The 23,182-nt window shown below is 49.0% G+C and overlaps 1 protein-coding gene across 3 annotated transcripts in view; it reads right to left on the reverse strand.

Moving 5' to 3' along the window:
- LOC105473252 (pleckstrin homology and RUN domain containing M2) overlaps positions 1–7,653 on the reverse strand; it is a 51,546-nt gene extending 43,893 nt beyond the window's left edge. For 2 of the 3 annotated variants that reach the window (XM_071100186.1, XM_071100184.1), the window contains exon 1: positions 7,369–7,653. In XM_071100186.1, the coding sequence (XP_070956287.1) occupies positions 7,369–7,428 (60 nt within the window). In that variant the 5' untranslated portion in view covers positions 7,429–7,653. The remainder of the gene's footprint in view (positions 1–7,368) is intronic. The other variant, XR_011625884.1, reaches the window with a different exon arrangement.
- Between the last annotated feature and the right edge of the window lie 15,529 nt (positions 7,654–23,182).

The raw sequence follows: 23,182 nt of genomic DNA on the forward strand, positions 1-23,182 counted from the left end.
GGAGGATCACATGAGCTCAGGAGTTCGAGACCAGCCTGGGCAACATAGTGAGACCTTGTCTCCACAAAAAAATAAAATAAAAATTAGCTGGACGTGGTGGCCTACGTCTGTAGTCCCAGCTACTCAGGTGGCTGAGGTGGGAGAATCGCTTGATCCCAGGAGTTGAAGGCTGCAGTGAGCCATGATGGTGCCACCGTACTCCAGCGTGGGCCACAGAGTGAAACCCTATCTCAAACAAACACACACGCACAAAGAATCATTTTGCATTCTCTTACCCTACTCGGTGTCCCTTGCAGGTTGCAATGTCATTGCCTTAGGGAATCTTCCCTGATCATCTCCAAAGCAAACTTCCCTGCCAGTTCTTTATCATATTGCTTGAATGCCTTCATAACGTTTACCATGATCTGAAATCATCTCTGTATATGTCTACGAATTTATCACCCTTCTTCTTCTTCTAGAATGTCAGCTCCATGAGGGCAGACACTCATCTGCCTGTTCATAAGAACCTTCCTAGGGCCTATGATGGTGAGGTCCTAAGAAAGGTGCTCACTAAATAGTTTTGAATAACTGAATACACATGATGGGATTTACAAGTGTCCACATTCACTCCACAAGCCTAATATAACGTGCAAAAACACAGCTACAATAGAGATTTGGTTAACTATAGGACTGGTTGCACCAACTTCTCTAGAAGTAATCCCTGGCCTACCTTGGCAAGGACTTTTTCATATGAACACATGCTGCATATGTGAAATACTGCCTGTGGGCTAAATCCAGCCTGCTACCTATTTTTGTAAATAAAGTTTTATTGGAACAAAGCCACACTCATCCACATTTGGTTGCTTTTGAGCAGAACTGAGCAGTTTCAACAAAGACTATACGGCCTGAAAATATTTACCATGTGGCCTTTTAAGAAAAAGTTTGAGCTTCAAGAAACAGAGCAGTGTAGTATAAGACTCTCACTGAAGCCGGAGGCAGTGGCTCACGTCTGTACTTTGGGAGGCCAAGGTGGGTGTATCACTTGACACTGGGAGTTTGAGACCAGCCTGGCCAACATGGTGAAACCTTGTCTCTACTCAAAATACAAAAATTAGCAGAGTGTGGTGGTCTGTGCCTGTAATCCCAGCTACTCGGAAGGTTGAGGCATGAGAATTTCTTGAACCTGGGAGGAGGGGGTTGCAGTGAGTCAAGATCATGTCACTGTACTCCAGTCTGGGCGACAGAGCAAGACTATCAAAAAAAACCAAAACCAAACAAACAAACAAAAAACACTCGGCTGGGCACGGTGGCTCATGTCTGTAATCCCAGCACTTTGGGAGGCCGAGGCAGGCAAAATCGCCTGAGGTAGAGTTTGAGGCCAGCCTGGCCAACATGGCAAAACTCCATTTCTACTAAAAATACAAAATCAGCCGGGCATAGTGGCGCATGCCTGTAATCCCAGATACTGGAGAGGCTGAGGCTCAAGAATCACTTGAACTTGGGAGGCGGAGGTTGCAGTGAGCTGAGATCGTGCCACTGCACTCCAGCCTGGGCAACAAGAGCAAAATTCCGTCTCAAAAAAAAAAAAAAAAAAAAAAAACCAACACTCACTGAAGACTGCACAAGGGGGAACTGCAGAGTCCACAGAGACGCTTGCAAGTAGTAATGGTGGCTTGGCTTTTACTTAGGCCTCACTGTAAGCAAGGTATTGTGCTAAGTGCTGTAAGGGTGTTCTCTCATATAATCGAATTATCATTATAACATTAGTAGTAGGTTCTCACTGCTGATGCAAACAGTGGTCCAGTCATCTTCCAGGATTGAGATGGTCAGTGACAAACCCGGAAGTCAAACCCAGGCCCAAGTCTGCATACCTCTGAAGCCTGCATTTGTGTCCGCTAGGCTACATGGCTTCCACAGAAAGCACTTTCCAGCCGCATCTTGCAGAACCCTTGGCAATCTTAAGACAGGTCCGTCTTAAGACAGGTCACGCCTGTCCTGGGAAGACCATCTGGAGGGCCCCACTTCCTTGGGAATGCCTCTAGGCTGTTTCTTCTATCTTGAATGCCTGCTTCTTCTCTTTCTCTGAACTCTATCAGTATTTCTTTTTTTTTTTTTTTTTAGATGAGTTTCGCTCTTGTTGCCCAGGCTGGAGTGCAATCGTGTGATCTCAGCTCACCGCAACCTCTGCCTCCCAGGTTTAAGTGATTCTCCTGCCTCAGCCTCCCGAGTAGCTAGGATTACAGGTATGCGCCACCACACCTAGCTAATTTTGTATTTTTAATAAAGATGGGGTTTCTCCATGTTGGTCAGGCTGGTCTTGATCTCCCGACCTCAGGTGATCCGCCCACCCTGGCCTCCCAAAGTGCTGGGATTACAGGCGTGAGCCAGCGTGCCTGACCAGGAGGCTGCTTCTTATGGCATATAGTCTTTGCTCATTCTGCAGGCATACACAGCAGACACACCTGCTCCTCAAAAGCAGAACTTGGGAAAATCACTGCCTGCCTTCCCTCCTCTGGAGAAGATGTTATTTAGTAGAATCACATGCGGATTCAAAAATGCCAAAGCTGTCGTTGACTTGGACATTTCTCTTTAACTATTAACAAATCAGCAACCATTTATTGGCAGCATCTTGGATGTTTCTGCTACTAGCTCCCTTTCGAGAACTGAATACGGAATTGAATTTGCTTTCTATTGTTATCATTTCCTTTTTTTTTTTTTTTTTGAGACAGAGTCTCCCTCTGTCACCCATGCTGGAGTGTAGTGGCGTGATCTCAGTTCACTGCAACCTCCACCTCCACGGTTCAAGTGCTTCTCTGCCTCAGCCTCCCAAATAGCTGGGACTACACGCATGCACCACCACGCCTGGCTAATTTCTGTATTTTTGGTAGAGATGGGGTTTCACCATGTTGGCCAGGCTGGTCTCGAACGTCTGGCCTCAAGTTATCCGTCCACCTTGGCCTCCCAAAGTGCTGAGATTACAGGCGTGAGCCACCATGCCCGGCCTGTGTTATCACTTTCATTTAATCATGTTAATTATTAAACTCTCCAGTTCTCTCTAACTCCCAGAAATTCTGTGTCCATATCAGAACACAGGTTGCCTTGGATTCAGATGGATTAATAGCTGTTTCACCTGTCTAGTGTTATAATGGGTATTCACCATCACAAAATCTAAGTGTGAAAATAGCTGAACTCAACAATACTCCTTGGGGATAGTGGTTGCTTTGAGGGTGTAGTTTCTGGGAGGGGGAACGAGGGGGCTTTCTGGGATAATGGTCATGTTCTGTTTCTTGGTCAGGGTGCTGGATATGCAGGTGTTTTCACTTTGTGAGAACTCATTAAGTGAGCTGTCCACTCAGGACCTGTGCACTTTTCTGCAGGCATGCTTCATTTTCACAAAAAGTTCTAAAATACTCTTTGCAAACACAGAAATACACAACGGAGCTTTCCTTGCAGAAATAACGCATCTCATTTTTTTCATGTAAAATCCTTATAAAAGGACCAGTAAGACCATTTACTGGTGGTAGGATGGAAGAAAAAAGGCAAAGCAACTCTCAAGGTGTTATATAAACACATTTAGGTGAGACAGGCATTCAAGGACAAATCTGACCCCAAGACTGCTGTCCTCAATGTTTACTGCTGGGGCCAAACTAACAGGTTCCTAGTAAAGCAGACAGTCTGATTCAGAAAACCAAATGTAATTTATGATGCAAGAATCATATCACAGTTGTCTCAAACAAAGACACAGAGGAAGTGGCTACCAAGAACAAATGGTGTTGTAGAACGACCTTTAGGTGGCGAGGCACTTGAGCCATCTTCAAGCCTTGTAAAATTGAGGAATGGGCTCTTCCACAAAGAAAAAATCTACCAGTTAGGACTGGGTCAGGCCGGGCGCGGTGGCTCAAGCCTGTAATCCCAGCACCTTGGGAGGCTGAGACGGGCGGATCACGAGGTCAGGAGATCGAGACCATCCTGGCTAACACGGTGAAACCCCGTCTCTACTAAAAAAAATACAAAAAACTAGCCGGGCGAGGTGGCGGGCGCCTGTAGTCCCAGCTACTCGGGAGGCTGAGGCAGGAGAATAGCGTGAACCCAGGAGGCGGAGCTTGCAGTGACCTGAGATCCGGCCACTGCAGTCCAGCCTGGGCGACAGAGCGAGACTCCCTCTCAAAAAAAAAAAAAAAAAGACTGGGTCAGGATCCATGCTAAACACTCTAAATATGTTTATTAAAACTTCACCACGCCTGTAATCCCAGCACTTTGAGAGGCTGAGGCAGGCGGATCACAAGGTCGGGAGATGGAGACCATCCTGGCTAACATGGTGAAACCCCGTCTCTACTAAAAATACAAAAAAATTAGCCGGGTGTGGTGGCGGGCGCCTGTAGTCCCAGCTACTCCGGAGGCTGAGGTAGGAGAGTGGCATGAACCCGGGAGGCGGAGCCTACAGTAAGCTGAGATCGCGCCACTGCACTCCAGCCTGGGCAACAGAGCAAGACTCCTGTCTCAAAAAAAAAAAAAAAAAAAAAGGCTGGGCGCAGTGGCTCACGCCTGTAATCCCAACACTCTGGGAGGCCGAGGCAGGCAGATCACAAGGTCAGGAGTTCAAGACCAGCCTGGCCAATATGGTGAAACCCTGTCTCTACTAAAAATACAAAAAAAATTAGCCGGGCATGGTGGCACACACCTGTAATCCCAGGCTACTCAGGAGGCTGAGGCAGGAGAATTGCTTGAACCTGGGAGGCGGAGGTTGTAGTGAGCCGAGATTGCGCTACTGTACTCCAGCCTGGGCAACAAAGTGAGACTTCGTCTCAAAAAAAAAAAAAAAAATCACAACACAGCCCGGCCAATATGGTGAAATCCCGTCTCTGCAAAAACACAAAAATTAGTCGGGCGCGGTGGCTCACACCTGTAATCCCAGCACTTTGGGAGGCCAAGGCAGGCAGATCACTTGAGTTCAGGAGTTCCAAGACCAGCCTGGCCAACATGGTGAAACTCCATCTCCACTAAAAACACAAAAATTGGCCGGGCGCGGTGGCTCAAGCCTGTAATCCCAGCACTTTGGGAGGCTGAGACGGGCGGATCACAAGGTCAGGAGATCGAGACCATCCTGGCTAACCTGGTGAAACCCCGTCTCTACTAAAAAATACAAAAAAACTAGCCAGGCGAGGTAGTGGGCGCCTGTAGTCCCAGCTACTCGGGAGGCTGAGGCAGGAGAATGGCGTAAACCCGGGAGGCGGAGCTTGCAGTGAGCTGAGATCCGGCCACTGCACTCTAGCCTGGGCGACAGAGCCAGACTCCGTCTCAAAAAAAAAAAAAAAAAAAAAAAAACCACAAAAATTAGCCAGGCAAGGTGGCGCACGCCTGTAATCCCAAGCTACCCAGGAGGCCGAAGCAGGAGAATCGCTTGAACCTGGGAGGTAGAGGTTGTAGTGAGCTGAGATCACACCACTGGAGATCACACCTCCAGCCTAGGAAAGAGAGCAAGACACTGTCTCAAAAACAAACAAAACAACAACAACAAAAAACACTTCACAACAACCCTAATTTTATCCCTGCTTTATAGATGAAGAAACTGGGGCATGGAGAGGTTAATAAGCCTGACCAAGGTTACAGGGTTATTAATATGGCAGGGTGGGGATTCAATCGGGCAGCTAGACTCCAGAATCCATTCTCCTAACGATGATGCTGACCATGGCTTTGGTTGTGATACACCCAGGGATGGGTTTGCAGTTTCTAGTGTGTGACATTTTCTGGGGTGCATTCCAGCTCAATAAAGTGTCCTTGTCCAAACACCTAAAATTATATGCATCTTAGCAAACACACCTAACTCTCATAAGTGACAGCCTGATTTACAGAGTGAGTCTCTGCCTTCAAAAGACTCATGCTTATACATGTGACTGGGTGCTCCATGTCTACCACCTCTCCATCACGGACTTTCTCCATTCATTTGTTTGAAATAAAAAGACAAATGCCGGGCCTACCTGAAGCCACAATCAGCCCAGATTAGATTAGAAAGGTCACCTGTGTTCCTTTCTCTTCCATTAGGAAAGATGTATTGTTTCTCAACAAAGTATTTGCTCATCCTGCCCTCCTTGAGTAAGCAAAAATCATACCACATTACATTAGCAAAGCTCAGTAAAACTACATAAAACTCTTGTATCTCAGCAATGTTACTTTAGTTGTGCTTTTAAACGAACGTTTTTAGTAAGGGCAATTTGAGAATCTGTTTTATTTTTAAGTCACATTTATCTTTATAAAAGGTAAAATAGCTTGCCTGTGTTGCTTTTGAGGATAAGTGGGAAAACAGACAATTATTTCAATATGATGGTTGATCTAATTATCTTCATTTTGCTTCTTCAAGTAAAATAAGCTGCTGAGTCCCTCACCCAAGCCATTTTCTTTTTCTTTTTCTTTTTTTTTTTCAGTTTCTGAGACTATATGGTGAGCCAGGAATTCAAATTACAGAGGGGGGGGGGGAGAGAGGGGGGGAAGAGAGAGAGAGAGAGAGAGAGAGAAATCCATTCTGATTTGGCCATTGAGGTTTTCAGGGAAGATGGATTCTTTTAAAATTATTATTATTTTATTTTTACATCCAGCCCAACAATGTCAGAATATGGATTCTACCTTCTAGCACGAGACCCTTTTGCGGATATGCCAACTTCATCACAAATACATGCCCTTGACAGGTATGTACTCATTTCTACCTGGAATTGGGACAGTGATGTTTACTGCGGCAAGCCCCACAGCAAGGTGTCTGTGGTGTCACCCGGTTCCTCGGTTCCGCATCCAAAATGCAATCCCCAGGTACTTCAGCTTCTTATAATCAAAGCCCCCAGTGAACCTCTTCAAAGCTACCATCCTTGAGCAAGATTATTCAGGGGACTTCCCAGGAGCAGAGGCAATGTCGCCAGGACCCAAGCCCGGGGAAAGTTAAGTTGCTTGTCACTGGTCTCCACCCTGACTGCCAGACCCTGGGCGACGCCAGCCTCGCAGTGGGACCCGGGGATGCAGCGGATTCCGCAGGAAGCTGCATAGGGCTCCTTCAGGAGCTGCCGGGGGCGCCGCTGCCCCAGTGGGGGACCGGAGGGTCGCTGACCCCTCTCCGGGAGGGCAGGGCCCCGGGCCAGGTTTGGGGAAGCTCCGAGGATGCTGACCTAACTTTGTTCTTTAAAAATAGCTCCGAGGCCGCGGCGCTCACGTGAGCGGCCCCGCTTCCCCTCCACCCGCCCGGTGCTCCCGGCCGCTCGTCGCCCCCCGGGTCGCGGAGGGGAAGGGCGGGGGGCCCGAGTCCCGGCGGCAGGAGGGACCCCGGCCCGGGCAAGCGCCGACGGAGGGCGTTGGGGGAGCGGCGGGGAAGGGGCCCCGGCCGGGAGGGAGGCCGGCCGCGCTCACCTTCTTCACCGACAGCGAGATGTTCTCCAGGATCCGGTCCTTCACCTCCCGCGGCTCCATGGCGCTGCCACCGTCGCCGCCGCTGCCGCCGCCCCGCCGCCTCTTCCCGCGCCGGGGGCCGGGGGCCGCCGCCAACCGCTGCCGCCGGCCGTACGGGGGCTCCGTCGTGCCGGCCGCGGGGCCCGGCGCCCGCCGCCCGGCCCTCGCCTCGCCCGGGCCCTCGCTCCACCGCGGCCCGGCGGCTCCGGAGCGCGGCCGGCGGGGAAGGAGGCCGCGGGCTGTGCGCGGCGGCGGCGGCAGGAACTGATGTCAGGCGGGGCGGCGCCAGGGCCCGCCTGCGCCTGGGGACTCCGGGGACCCGGAGACCCGCACAGACCCTGGGCGCGGCCCTCCCCAGAGACCCCGAGACCCGCCCCCAGCCCTCCTCAGGCCACAGACTCTCCCCGGGTCCCCAGAGACACCCTCAGACCCCAGGGACTCCGGAGATCTCGTGCCGGGGACCCCGGCCCTCCTCAGAGACCCTCCCCAAGCCCTCCTCAGCCCACAGATTCCCTCAGGGACCCCAGAGACACTCTCAGACCCCAGGGACTCAGGAGACCCCGACCCCACCTGCCCAGGACACCGACCCTCCCCACCAGCCCTCCTCAGGCCATAGACTACCCCCCCGGGACCTCAGAGACACTCTCAGATTCCAGGGACTCCGGAGACCCCAGTCCCACCTGCTGGGGACCCCCACAGACCCTGGGCCCCCAGCCCTCCTCAGCAACCCCCACAGACCCCGAGGCGCTGGCCCGCCTCAGAGACCCCGAGACCCTCCCCACAGCCCTCCTCAGCCCACAGGCTCCCGCCTCAAAACCCCAAAGACTTCCACAGCCCCAAGGACTCTGGAGACTCCGACCCCACAGGCCAGAGACCTCCACAGACCCGAGACCTCCACAGACCCCGAGACCCTGGCCCTCCTCAGAGACTCCAGAGACACCCACAGACCCTGGGCCCCCTCCTGCCGGTCCTCTTTAGTCCACAGACCCTCCTCCCTCGCGGGGGGCCCCACCCCTCCTCGGAGACCCCAGTGCACCTCACTAACTCTGGCCAGGGACCCCGAGACCCTCTCAGCCCACAAGCCCCACTTATCTTCCTCCCCTTCCTCAGCCCAGCCATCCCCTCAATGCGCAGACCCAGGCCCCCTGGCTTTGGCAGCCTGAAGGACCCAGCACCCCCACCGGGTCAGCCTAGACTCCAGCCCCCAGCCCTAGACCTTCCCTGGCCCCCCGGCCCTCCCCAGCCTCTCCCCTCCTCAGTGCCTCAACTTAAAGGCCCAGTCTTACATTTGAGGCCCCTGGTGCTCCTCCCCACCCCCTAAACACACCCTCTTCACCTTCAGCCCCAACACGGTTCCCACTCCTTATCCTTATCCCTCTTCTTCAGCCCCACGTATCGCGAGGGCCTCAACTCCCCCAGCCCCTGAAGCCCACCAAAACAACTCTGTGTCCCCACACGCCCTCCTCAAATCCATCTCATAAAGCCCCTGCCCTTAGAGCTCTCAGTCTCCTACCTGGCTCTCTCCCCTCCCTAGGTTCCCAAATAAATATATCCTGACACATCGATTAGTCCCTCCTTTTTATTCTCAGACACCCCAATTCTCAACTCTGGTTCCCTGGTCTTCCCTCTTCTCTGCTCAGGCCACCCCATCCCTGAAGTCCCCTTAGCATCTGAAATACTGATTCATTGCTTATCTCAGAGGAACCCCACAAGCCTCCAAAGGTTGCTCCCCACCCCTCGGTTTCCTAAGGAGAGACCTAAGATAGTGTTACCTTTTTTTTTTTTTTTTTTTTTTTTTCTGAGACAGAGCCTTGCTCTGTTCCCCAGGCTAGAGTGCAGTGATGCGATATCGGCTCACTGCAACCTCTGCTTCCCAGGTTTAAGCGATTCTCCCGCTTCAGCCTCCTGAGTAGCTGGGACTACGGGCGCGCGTGCCACCACACCCAGCTCATTTTTTTTTTTTTTTTTTTTTTTTTTGAGGCAGAGTCTTGCTCTGTTCCCCAGGTCGGAGTGCAGTGGCACAATCTCGGCTCACTGCAGCCTCCGCCTCCCAGGTTCAAGTGATTCTCCTGTCTCAGCTTCCTGAGTGCTGAGATTACAGGCGCCCACCACCATGCCCGGCTAATTTTTTGTATTTTAGTAGAGACGGGGTTTTGCCAGGTTGGCCAGGCTTGTCTGGAACTCCTGACCTCAGTTGATCCACCCGCCTCGGCCTCCCAAAATGCTGGAATTACAGGTGTGAGCCACCACGCCCTGCTGGTACTTTGTTTTTATATGACTACATCAGGGGACAAAATGAACTCAGGAAAAGGAAAAGAAAACAATTACCTGAGAAGCTGGGGTTGCCGCATATCATTACCACCCCAGGACCTAGGACAAGAGTTCCTAACAGTAAATACGAGTGTCGACAACAGTGAATGTTAAGTGTTTAGTGTTAACTATGTGTCATGCACTGAACTCAGTGCTTTCTGTACACTGGTCTCATGTATCCTCATGGAACGATTCTTGTACAGATAAAGAAATTAAGGGATAGGATTTAGGTACTTTGCTGAAAATCATACAGCAAGTGGTGGAGCCCAAATGCCAACCCAGGAATCTGACTCCAGAAGTCATTTGTATCCTTTTCTGGGCCAAGGAGCCCTTTACAGTTTTGAATGCTATTCTAGGAGACAACCCCACGGGGGCTGGGTCTAACCCTTTAGGGAAAAAAGTAAAGTTTATACTAACTAAACCCAGGACATTTTCCTTTTTTTAAAAAAAAATATATATTTATTTGTTTGTTTATTTATTTATTTATTTTGTCGCCCAGGCTGGAGTGCAGTGGCATGATCTCAGCTCACTGCAACCTTGCCTCCCGGGTTCAAGCAATTGTCTGCCTCAGCCTCCTGAGTAGCTGGGATTACAGGCACCAGCCACCATGCCCGGCTAATTTTTGTATTTTTAGTAGAGACGGGGTTTCACCATGTTGCCTAGGCTGGTCTTGAACTCCTGACCTCAGGTGATCTGCCCGCCTCGGCCTTAAATTATTTTTTAAAGACAGGGTCTCACTCTTTGTCACCCAGGCTGGAGTGCAGTGGTGTGATCATAGCTCACTGCAGCTTGAACTCCCTGGGGAATCCTCCCACGTCAGCCTCCCAAGTAGCTGTGCCACCATGCCCAGCGAATTTTATTTTTTATAGAGACATGGCCTCGCTCTGTTACTCAGGCTGGTCTTGAACTCCTGAGCTCAGGCCATCCTCTTACCTCAACCTCCCAAAGGGCTGGGATTACAGGCATGAGCCATCATGCCCAGCCCAGGGTGTTTTCTTATTTGTACTGAGTTCAGGAAAATAAGAGATAACAGCCTCTTTGGAGTTGTCATCTACCTCTCTTACTCAGAGAGCAGAATAAGAACAGATGAGGGTTGAGACTCCAGTCACTGGATCGGTAGAGAAAAAGTTGAGGACAGAGGACACATTATTTTGAATGAGGAAATAAATAACCAGGTATCTGTGAGTAGAAATAGCCTCCTACTTACCAAAGGTGTTTGTGCAGTCAGAGGCAGCTGGAGTGAATGACTAGTCTAATCGTGCACTTCCTTCCCACTCCATCCTGGCTAGGTGCGTACAGGCCCCAACCTGTTGGATGCAGCTCTGGTTCATGAAAATGCAGTCCCCGTAGTTGACCCAACAAGCTTTGGAATTCTTCTCTGCTGTTGAATAGCAGGCCATCTTCTGCTGAGCACTGTCTTCTGCTGGGCACCTCCTCACTAGGAATGGCTGTTCATGGCTTGGACACAGGGTACACTCAATGGATATTTTTATTCCTTGGCTGTATACCCGGGGTGATCCACTTAGTCTGTGACGTAAGAAGGTGGTGGCATTTCTACCCTATTGTTTTCATCTTCATGCATTGGGAGATGGTCACGTTCAGCATTTTACAACATTCAGAGGAACGTAAGGTCTCACTGTCTACCAAATTCCTAAGGTTTGCATAGGTGAGCTGGTAGAACAGACATTGTTATCTAACAAGACTTCTTGCAGGAAAGAGGGAGAGGTCAAATGTGCATTCATGCGCAGCTAATTGCTCCTTGTCCAGCATTCAAATATGGAATTCATTCTGCGTGTCAAACACAGGGCGAGCCGGGCGTGGTGGTGCCCGTCTATAGCCTCAGCTGCTTCGGAGGCTGAAGAGGGAGGGTCTCTTGAGCTCACGTGGCTGCACTCCAGCCTGGGTGACAGAGTGAGACTTCATCTCTAAGAAAACCCCAAAAAGCACACAAACAAACAAACAACAACAACAACAACAGGGTGACTCTGAAAAACACAAGGTAACTATTTGTTTTGTTATTGGGAGTCACCTAAGCTGGAAATTGAAGCTCATTCATTTATTGCACAAGACTTTTCTGATCACATGAGAAGTGCATGGGACTCTGAGTCAAAAGGCAACAAGAATCAAAAGCCTCAGCTGATTCATGCTAGGGCCTCAGGCAAGTCACTTTGCCTTAATTTCCAAATCAGTGACCCAGGAAAAATGATTCTATTTTTCTATTCTTATTTTTTTATTTTTTATTTTTTTTTTTCGTTGTTCTTTGAGACAGAGTCTTACTCTGTCGCCCAGGCTGGAGTGCAGTGGCTCGATCTTGGCTCACTGCAACCTCCGCCTCCTGGGTTCAAGCAATTATCCTGCCTCAGTCTCCCAAGTAGCTGGGATTACAGGTGCCTGTCACTGCACCTGGCTAATTTTTGTATTTTTAGTAGAGATGGGGTTTTATCACTTTGGCCAGGCTGGTCTTGAACTCCTGACCTCGTGATCCACCCACCTTAGCCTCCCAAAGTGCTGGGATTACAGGCCTGAGCCACCGGGCGCCCAGCCTGTTGTTTTTTTTTTTTTTCTCTTTTTTTTTTTTTCTCTTTTTTTTTTTTTTCCTTTTTTGTGGAGAACGGGGTCTCGCTATATTACCCAGGCAGGTCTTGAACTCCTGGGCTCAAGCTATCCTCCTGCCTCTGCCTCCCTGACAGCTGGGATTACAGGCGTGAGCCACCGCGCCCGGCCCAGCCTGTTGTTTTTTGAGACAGAGTCTCGCTCTGTCACCCAGGCTGGAGTGCAGTGGCGTGATCTCAGCTGACTGCAGCCTCCACCTACTGTCATAGCATTTAGAATACAGTCCATACTCTTTTTTCTGGCTTCCAACGCTGATCTGATCCAGCCTCCCTCCCTGACTCATCTCCTAATCTCTCAGCTGGTGTGTGCCAGCCCCACCAACCTTAATTTCTCAAGCATGCTGGTCTGTTCGCATCCGAGGGCCTCTAGCTATTCACCCAAATCTGCTCTCTCTGACTGGGTGTGATGGCTAACATCTGTAATCCCAGCGCTTTGGGAGGCCAAGGTGGGACGATCACTTGAGCCCAGGAGTTCAAGACCAGCCTGGGCAACAAAGTAAGACCCCCATCTCTACAAAAAATCACAAAATTAGCCGGGCATGGTGATGTGTTCCTGTGATCCCAGCCACATGGAAGGTTGAGGCTGCAGTGAGCCATGTTTGCACCACTGCACTCCAACTTAGGCAACAGAACAAGACCCTGTCTCAAAACAAAAGCCAAACAACAAAAAAACAAAATCTTCTCTCTCTTTACACAGTAATACGGTTGTAACCAGGCACAGTGCTACACTACATTTCCCAGCCTCCTTTGCAACAGACACAGCTATATGATCAAATCCTCTCAAATAGAACATGAACAGAAATGTGATCCATTCCTAGGCTGGGATTCTACACAAATTTCCTCTTCCGTGCTGTTTCTTCTTCTATCAGTGGGATGAAGCCAAGGGGATGTCAGACTTATAAAATGTAGACACTCTAGTTCCTTGAATCACTGTATGGAAGAGAACTGTCCATCAACCTAGAACAGCTGCCTTGAGCTGTAGCATACAAAGGGCTATGCTACAGGTTTGTTTTTTTTTTTTTTTTTGAGACAGAGTCTCGCTCTGTCACCCAGGCTGGAGTGCAGTGGCCGGATCTCAGCTCACTGCAAGCTCCGCCTCCCAGGTTCACGCCATTCTCCTGCCTCAGCCTCCTGAGTAGCTGGGACTACAGGCGCTCGCCACCTCACCCGGCTAGTTTTTTGTATTTTTTAGTAGAGACAGGGTTTCACCGTGTTAGCCAGGATGGTCTCGATCTCCTGACCTCGTGATCCGCCCGTCTCGGCCTCCCAAAGTGCTGGGATTACAGGCTTGAGCCACTGTGCCCGGCCTTTACAGTTTCTTTTTTCTGAATAATTTTCTGATTAATTTATTTTTGCTGATTAATGGTTTTAACTTAATTAAAATGCAGATACAGTTTTTAGCTGGCCATGGAAGTTAAAGGACAAAAGAGACTGTGTGCTGTGGCTCACACTTGTAATCCCAGCACTTTGGGATACCGAGGTGGGTGGATTGCCTGAGGTCAGGAGTTCAAGACCCCAGCCTAGGTGACAAAAATAAAACAAAACTAAGGACAAATGATGTAAGGTTGCTTCTTTTTACACCTGATGATATAGTTTGGATATTTGTTTCAAATCTCATGTGAAAATGTAATCCTCAGGCCAGGTGTGGTGGCTCATTCCTATAATCCCAGCACTTTGGGAGGCCAAGATAAGCAGATCACTTGAGGTCAGGAGTTCGAGACCAGCCTGGCCAACATGGTGAAACCCCGTCTCTACTAACAATACAAAAATTAGCCAGGCATGGTGGCACACGTGCCTTAATCCCAGCTACACTGGAGGCTGAGGCAGGAGAATCGCTTGAAACTGGGAGGCAGAGGTTGCAGTGAGCTGAGATCACGCCACTGCATTCCAGCCTGGGCGCAAAGCAAGATCCTGTCTCAAAAAAAAAAAAAAAAAAAAAAAAAGTAATGTTGGAGGTGGAGCCTGATGGGCGGTGATTGGATCGTGGGGGTGTAGTTCTCATGAATGGTTGAGCACCATCCTCTTGGTGCTGTCCTCAAGACAGTGAGTGAATTCTCGCAAGATGTAGTCAGGTAAAAGTATGTGACACCTCCCCACCACGCTCTTTCTCTTGCTCTTGCTTTTGTCATGTGATATGCCTGCTCCTGCTTCACCTTCTGCCATGAGTAAAAGTTCCCGGAGGCCTCCCCAGAAGCTGAACAATGTTGGCCCATGCTTGTGCAGCCTGCAGAACTATGAGCCAATTAAACTTCTTTTCTTTATAAATTACACAGTCTCACTGAGCACAGTGGCTCACGCCTGTAATCCTAGCACTTTGGGAGGCCAAGGCGGGTGGATCACTTGAGGTCCGGCATTCAAGACCAGCATGGCCAACGTGGTAAAACCCCATATCTACTAAAAATACAAAAATTAGCCAGGCATGGTTGTGCATGCCTGTAGTCCCAGCTACTTGGGAGGCTGATGCAGGAGAATCGCTTGAACCTGGGAGGTGGAGGTTGTAGTGAGCCAAGATCATGCCACTGCACTCCAGCCTGGGAAACAGAGCAAGACTCCATCTCAAAAAAATAAAATAAAATAAATTACCCACTCTCAGGTATTTATAGCAATGAAAGACTGGCCTAATACACCTGATTTGAGCCTTCCCGTTCTAGGAAGATAATGGGTGAGGTACTATGATCAAAGACTGTAGCAGAGAGACACTGTTTGCCAATGTCCCAAATTAGTCTTATATGTGGGTATAATAAGAAGTACTACTTCACCGGGGCCAGGTAGGTGCAGTGGCTCACACTTATAATCCCAATACTTTGGAAGGCTGAGGCAGGAGCATTGCTTGAGGTCAGGAGTTCAAGTCCACCCTGGGCAACATAGTAAGATCCTGTCTCTAAGAAATTTTAAAAAATTAGCTGGTTGGGAGGCCGAGGCGGGTGGATCATGAGGTCAGGAGATCGAGACCATCCTGGCTAACACATTGAAACCCCGTCTCTACTAAAAATACAAAAAATTAGCCGGGCGTGGTGGCGGGTGCCTGTAGTCCCAGCTACTCGGGAGGCTGAGGCAGGAGAATGGCGTAAACCCGGGAGGCGGAGCTTGCAGTGAGCCGAGATCACGCCACTGTACTCCGACCTGGGCAACAAAGCGAGACTCCGTCTCAAAAAAAAAAAAAAAAAAAATTAGCTGAGTGTGCCTGCATGCACCTCTAGTCCTAGCTACTCAGGAGGCTGCTGTGAGAGGATGACTTGAGCCAAGGAGTTTCAAGGTTATAGTGAGCTATGATTGTGCCACTGTACTCTAGCACTCCAGCCTGGGCGATAGAGTGAGAACCTGTCTAAAAAAAAAAAAACAAAAAACAAACAAACAAAAAAACAAAAAAACTACCTCACATAGAAGTCTGCAAGCATACTAACCCTGAATGTCATCTGCCTTAAATCTACATTAAACTCAGCATCAGTGGTCATTGTGGCTAGAATCTCTCAATGGGCCTCACTGACCTGTCTGGGTTTCAGGCACATTTCTGCACTAGCTATGTCACCCCACTTATGGCAGCCTCTCAGGGACTTTGAAGTCAGGAAACTGAGGCAGAAAAATGGTGTTCCTGGATTTGTTCATTCAAAACATATCTGAGTGGTGTAAGAGTTGAAGAAAGAAGAAAGAAACATGAAAAGTGGCTTAACAGTCAAAGATGGGCATATTTTGGAGAATAAACCTGAGAGGGGCTCCTGGCCAAGTTAAGTTGGGAGCCTTTTCTCTTACAGACTATGAGTATTTAAGAGTTCAGGGTGGGAGAGCTTATCACAGGCTCGGAATGTTTCTGTGTCTCTTTGTCTTGCTTACGTGGGAGGGACAGTTGTGTGTCTGTTCCCATACATCTTCCTGCAGCTGCAGGCATCCCCCAACCCCCTGAGTCTGCTTTTTAGCTTCCCTATCTTAGTGCACCTAGAGGGAAAGGAATGTGCTTATTAGGGCCCACTGTTTTACTGAGGCCCATTGTATGAGTGTGAAGTTGATTTTCTCCCTCCTTCTGTGCCTGAGCTGTCTTATCTGTGTTTACTGTCTGCTCTTTCTGGCTGCTTGTTGTTAGAAGAGAAGTGATTTCCTTAAGATGCATGAGGTTTGAAAGGGAGCTGGAACTGAAAATGGTGGTGTTTGTCCAAGATGACGGTGCTCCTGCTCTGTCAAGTGGCTCCTCTGCACAAGGCACAGTTCTAGACACTGAGGGTATGGCATTGAGAAGGACAGACATCAATCCCTACCCTCATGGAGCTTACAGTCTAATAGCAGAGAAAGAAAATAAACAAGATACATAAGTGAGACACAGTATGTTAGGTAGTGGTCAATGCAAAGGAGAAAAATGTAGAAGGGAAGTGATGTGGGGAGGGGCAGCTACAATTTTAGATAAAGTAGCTAGAGAAGGCCTCACTAAGGTGATATCACTAAGGTGTTATACTGTCACCTAGTATCACTTTGGTGAGGTCTTCTCTGGCTACTTTACCTAAGTAAGTTATCAAATATTTATCAATTACACCTGTAATCCCCACACTTTGGGAGGTGTGAACATGTAGTTCCAGCTCCTCAGGAGGCTGAGGTGGGAGGATCTCTTGAGCCCAGGAGTTTGAGGCTGCAGGGAGTCGTAATTGCACAGCACCTCAGCCTGGGTGACAGAGCGAGACCTTGTATAAAGGTCTGATTTATATTTATATTGACCACATTTATTTATATTTATATTTATATTTACCAAATTTATATTTACCTGATTTATATTTACCAAATATTTAATCTGAGTAAAGACTTGAAAGAAGTGAGAAAGAAAGCCAGGAAGGTCTCTGAGGAAACAGAATTCCAGCCTAAGGCCCTGACGTGGGAGCAGGCATGTAATGGCAAGTGTCAAGGCCAATCAGGCCAGGGTGGCTCAGAGCTGAAGGGTGGGAAAGCAGGAAGTGAAGGAGAGAGAGCCACCGGGGCCTTGGAGGCATTATAAGGACTTCAGCTTTTACTCTGAGTGAGATAGGAACCCGCTGAAGGGTTTGGAGGAGAGGCCTGATCTGATTCAATACCTGGCTGTTGTGCTAAGAGCAGACAAGGCAGTTAGGTAGGCAGGAAGGCAAGTGGGTAGGTAGGTAAGCAGGCAGAGAGACAGGTAGGCAGGCAAGCAGCAGGTATGCAGATAGGTAGGTATATAGATAGGCATGTAGGTAGGCAGGTAGGCAGGCAGGCAGACAGGTATGTAGATAGGCATGTAGGTAGGCTAGCAGCTAGGTAGGTAAGTAGGCAGGCAGGCAGATAGGTAGACAGGCAAGCAGACAGGTATGTAGATAGGTAGGTATGTAGATAAGCATGTAGGTATGGAGGAAGGTAAGTAGGTAGACAGGTAGGTAGGTAGGCAGGTAGACAGGCAAGCAGGAAGTGAAGCAGAGAGAGCCACGGGGGCCTTGGAGGCATTATAAGGACTTCAGCTTTTACTTTGAGTGAGATAGGAACCCACTGAAGGGTTTGGAGGAGAGGCTTGATCTGATTCAACACAATTATGCTGGCTGTTGTGCTAAGAGTGGACAAGACAGGTAGGTAGGCAGGAAGGCAGGTAGGTAGGTATGTAGGTAGGTAGGCAGGCAGGCAGGCAGGAAGGTAGGCAGGCAGGCAGGCAGATAGGTATGTAGGCAGGTAGTCGGTATGTAGGTAGGCATATAGGTAGGCAGGCAGGCAGGTAGGGCGGCAGACAGGCAGGTAGGTAGCCAGGTAGACAAGGACAGGAGCAGGGAGACCTGTTGCAATAATCCAGGCAAGAAGAAATGGTGCCTGGGACCAGGGTTCTAGAAATGATCAGATATCGAATATATTTTGAAGTACAGTCGATAGGATTCTGGAATGGTTAGATATAGGTAGGGTGTGAAAAGAGGGGTCAAAGTTTTATGTATTTATTTATTTATTTATTTTGAGACGGAGTTTCGCTCTTTTTGCCCAAGCTGGAGTGCAGTGGCACAATCTCGGCTCACTGCAACCTCCGCGTCCCGGGTTCAAGCGATTCTCCTGCCTCAGCCTCTCAAGAACTGGGATTATAGGTGCCCACCACCATGCCTGGCTATTTTTTGTATTTTCAGTAGAAACAGGGTTTCACCATGTTAACCAGGCTGGTCTCAAACTCCTGACCTCATGATCTGCTGGGGAGGCTGGGGCAGGTGGATCACCTGAGGTCAGGAGTTTGAGACCAGCCTGATCAACATGGAGAAAACCCATCTCTACTAAAATACAAAATTAGCCAGGTGTGGTGGCACATGCCTGTAATTCCCGCTACTCAGGAGGCTGAGGCAGGAGAATCGCTTGAACCCAGGAGGCAGAGGTTGTGGTGAGCGAGATCACGCCATCGCACTCCAGCCTGGGCAACATGGCAAAATGCTGTCTCTACTAAAAATACAAAAAATTAGGCTGGGCGTGGTGGCTCACACCTATAATCCCAGCACTTTCGGAGGCTGGGGCAGATGGATCACCTGATGTCAGGAGTTCGAGACCAGCCTGACCAATATGGTAAAACCCGGTCTCTACTAAAAATACAAAAAATTAGTTGGGTGGGGTGGGTGCCTGTAATCCCAGCTACTCAGGAGGCTGAGGCAGGAGAATCACGTGAACCTGGGAGGCAGAGGTGGCAGTGAGTCAAGATGACGCCATTGCACTTCAGCCTGGGCAACAAGAGTGAAACTCAATCTTGAAAAAAAAAAATTAGCCAGGCATGGTGTGCACCTGTAGTCCCAGCTACTCAGGAGGCTGAAGCACGAGAATCACTTGAACCCGGGATGCGCAGGTTGCAGCGAGCCAAGATTGCACCACTGCGCTACAGTGACAGGGCAAGGCTCTGTCTCAAAAAAGAAAAAAGAAAAAAAAAATCCTGAAGCATTTATTTGGAGAATTTTTTTTTTTTGAGACAGAGTCTCACTCTGTCACCCAGGCTGGAGCGCAATGGCACAGTCTTGGCTCACTGCAACCTCCACCTCCCGGGTTCAAGTGATTCTCCTGCCTCAGCCTCCCCAGTAGCTGGGATTACAGGTGCCTGCCACACCGCCTGGCTAATTTTTGTATTTTTAGTAGAGACGGGGTTTCACCATGTTGGCCAGGTTGGTCTCAAACTCCTGACCTCGTGATCCGCCCACCTTGGCCTTTCAAAGTGCTAGGATTACAGACATAAGCCACCACGCCCAGCCAATTTTTGTATTTTTAGTAGAGACAAGGTTTCACCATGTTGGCCAGGCTGTTCTCGAACTCCTGACCTCAGTTGATCTGCTCGCCTCGGCCTCCCAAAGTTCTGGGATCAGAGGCGTGAGCCACCGTGCCCAGCCTTCTTTTCTGTTTTTGTGAGAGAGGGTGTCTTTCTGTCACCCAGGCTGGAGTGCAGTGGCACCATCGTGGCTCACTGCAGCCTTGAACCCCTGGGCTCAAGTGATCAGATTCTCCTGCCTCAGCCTCCCAAAGTGCTGAGACTACAGGTGTGAGCAACTGTGCCCAGCTCCACTCCTCTTTTCTTAGATTTTTTTTCTCCCCCAAGCTGTAGATACACACTTCTGCCATAAAACCCCGAACACATTTACTCCCTTGATACTTTTAGTCTTTTAAAAAATAAAGATGCAGGGAATTCCCCTTTCTCTGTGCCAAGGACCAGTAATTCTTTCCACTAATAACTAATGTCTCATAATTCCTACTATAATTGGACTATAAATAAGAGCTCTATCATGTACTAGAAATCTCATTTCAAATAGAACTGAATATCAAAAGATTGAGCGACAGAATAATTATTTCTTACCTTCAACTAGCCTTTGTCCTCATAATTCTTTTCAGACAGGTAAGAAGGGTAGTAGAACAAGGTGAGACTTGTCTAAGCTACCCTGTTTAAACTGCCTTGTCTGTGTACATAGAAATCCTCTCAAATAAAGGCCCCGTGGTACAAATCTATACATAAAGTAATGACTCTACACTGGTTAACACCCCAGGGTATCTCTAAAAGTCTGAAAATGGTTAATTTTTTATCACTTTAAGCACAGACACGTCATTTAGAAAGCTTTAGGATAGGCCAGGTGTGGTGGCTCACGCCTGTAATACCAGCACTTTGGGAGGCTAAGGCAGGTGGATCACAAGGTAATGAGTTCGAGACCAGCCTGGCCAATAGGGTGAAACCTCATCTCTACTAAAGCTACAAAAATTAGCTGGGTGTGGTGGTGCGTGCCTGTAGTCCCAGCTGCTCAGGAGGCTGAGGCAGGAGAATCGCTTGAACCCAGGAGACCAAGGTTGCAGTGAGCCAAGATGGTGTCACTGCACTCCAGCCTGGGTGACAGAGCAACACTCAGTCTCAAAAAAAAAAAAAAAAGAAAAGAAAAGAAAAGAAAGCTTTAGGATAGGAAAGTTGTCTTGAAACTCAACAATAAGGAAATCAACTCAAAACAGTTCAGAATTATGGGTCTCTGGATGGGCGCGGTGGCTAACACCTGTAATCCCAGCACTTTGAGAGGCCAAGCTGGGTGGATCACAAGGTCAGGAGTTCGAGACCAGCCAGACCAACATGGTGAAACCCTTTGTCTCTACTAAAAGTACAAAAATTAGCCAGGCATGGTGGTGTGCGCCTGTAATCCCAGCTACTTGGGAGGGTGAGGCAGGAGATTTGCTTGAACCTGGGAGGGGGGGCAGAAGTTGCACTCCAGCCTGGGTGACAGAGAGACTCCATCTAAAAAAAAAAAAGAATTATGGGTTTCAATTAGTGAGTATATAACTGAGAGTTGAGAAGACTCTGCTCTCTGGCCCAGCGTTAGAAAGTTGATATTCTTTTTCTCTTAGGTAAAAACGGCGTCAGCCGATCTCTTCTTATCGGACATCAGTTAGTCTACATTTCTCTGCTTCTCCTTCAACTAGGTGTGGACAGGAGACTTTTTGCTGATTTTGTGTGAGAAGTGATATATACCATTTGCAGGTGTGGCCCATGAAAACCCCTCACGTTGGCCGGGCGCGGTGGCTCAAGCCTGTAATCCCAGCACTTTGGGAGGCCGAGACGGGCGGATCACAAGGTCAGGAGATCGAGACCATCCTGGCTAACACGGTGAAACCCCGTCTCTACTAAAAAATACAAAAAACTAGCCGGGCAAGGTGGCAGGCGCCTGTAGTCCCAGCTACTCCGGAGGCTGAGGCAGGAGAATGGCGTGAACCCGGGAGGCGGAGCTTGCAGAGAGCTGAAATCCGGCCACTGCACTCCAGCCTGGGTGACAGAGCGAGACTCCGTCTCAAAAAAAAAAAAAAAAAAGAAAACCCCTCACGCTTCACTCTCCTCATTTCCATCCTGTCCCAATGGAATGCTGAAGGCCAGGGCAACCCTGAGAGCTGCATGAACACAGCAGAGCTGCTGGAAGCCCGGTTCCTCAATGAACTTGGAGAAGAGCACCCCTACCCCATTCCCACCTGGCTGACTTGAACCCGCATTGGAATGTTAGTGAAGGAGAAAGAAAGTTTTATGGTGTTAAGCTACAGACATTTGGGGTTGGTTTGTTGCAGTAGTTAGACAACCTTAACCAGTACAGATCCTGGTACTGAAATGGGATGCTTACCACAAAAATCTGTTATAACACTGGTTTGGTGGTCAAGAAGGAAACTGATCTGGGAGGCTGGAAAAGTGGAGACCTATGTTATTCGGAGGGCAAATCATCTGGAAAAACTGCTTCCTGTGGCAACTTGGATGGTTGGCTATATTAACTACATAGCCTGAATCTCTGGCCTAAGAGAAGAGTTGAAAACTCAAGTCAGTGTGCTGTTACAAGCATTACAAGAACGACCTGGCTGGGTGTGGTGGTTCACGCCTACAATCCTAGCACCTTGGGAGGCCGAGGGGGAGGGTCACTTGAGGTCAGGAGTTTGAGACCAGCCTGGCCAACATGGTGAAACCCCCGTCTCTATTAGACAAAACAACCCTAAACGTAGGAAAGAATTGGCTGGTTATAAGCAGAAATGAAAAAGAGTGAGTCAAAATACCTGGGACCTTGCGGGTTGTAAAAAATGAATTTCCTTCGAGATCCCAGATAAGAGCTAAGTTTGAAACAGGCTTTGAATACCAAGGCCCAGTAAGACAGCCCTGCAGCAAAAATCATCTGTTGGGGTTTTCCCATTCAAATATACTTCAGATGAAGTCAAGGCAGGTGTCTCTGAGAATGAACTAGAAGTGAGAAGCAAAATTAATCAGCCTTGAGAACTGTGTAGAGGCATGAATTGCTAGTGTGGTTACTGGCATGCAGAAATGGCTGCAAGTGAATAATCAGAAGTCTACCAAGTAAATTGTTTTCCCAAATTAACCACACACTCAGGTTTTAAAAGCCACTGACTCTTTTCCAAGGTTTTAGACAACCCTTGGGTCCTCAGACTTGCACCAAGCAGTAAGCTAGCTAGGAAGGTCGTGCCAACTCCCAAGAGCAGACTCAATGCCTACTCAGATGGGGCTATGGACAATGGACAAGGGAGTTCCTTCCAAACTAGGCAATCAGAATTTTTTTTTTTTTTTTTTTGAGGCGGGGTCTCGCTCTGTTGCCAGGCTGGAGCGCAATGGCGCAGTCTCGGCTCACTGCAACCTCCACCTCCTGGGTTCAAGTGAGTCTGATGCCTCAGCCTCCCAAGTAGCTGGGATTACAGGCACGCACCACCATGCCTGGCTAATTTTTTTTTTTTTTTTGAGACGGAGTTTTGCTGTGTCGCCCAGGCTGGAGTGCAGCGGTGTGATCTCAGCTCACTGCAAGCTCCGCCTCTTGGGTCTACGCCATTCTCCTGCCTCAGCCTCCCGAGTAACTGGGACTACAGGCGCCCGCCACCATGCCTGGCTAATTTTTTGTATTTTTTTAGTAGAG

This window comes from Macaca nemestrina, chromosome 1 (genome assembly GCF_043159975.1).
Source record: "Macaca nemestrina isolate mMacNem1 chromosome 1, mMacNem.hap1, whole genome shotgun sequence".
In the NCBI taxonomy this organism is placed as follows: Eukaryota; Metazoa; Chordata; class Mammalia; order Primates; family Cercopithecidae; genus Macaca; species Macaca nemestrina.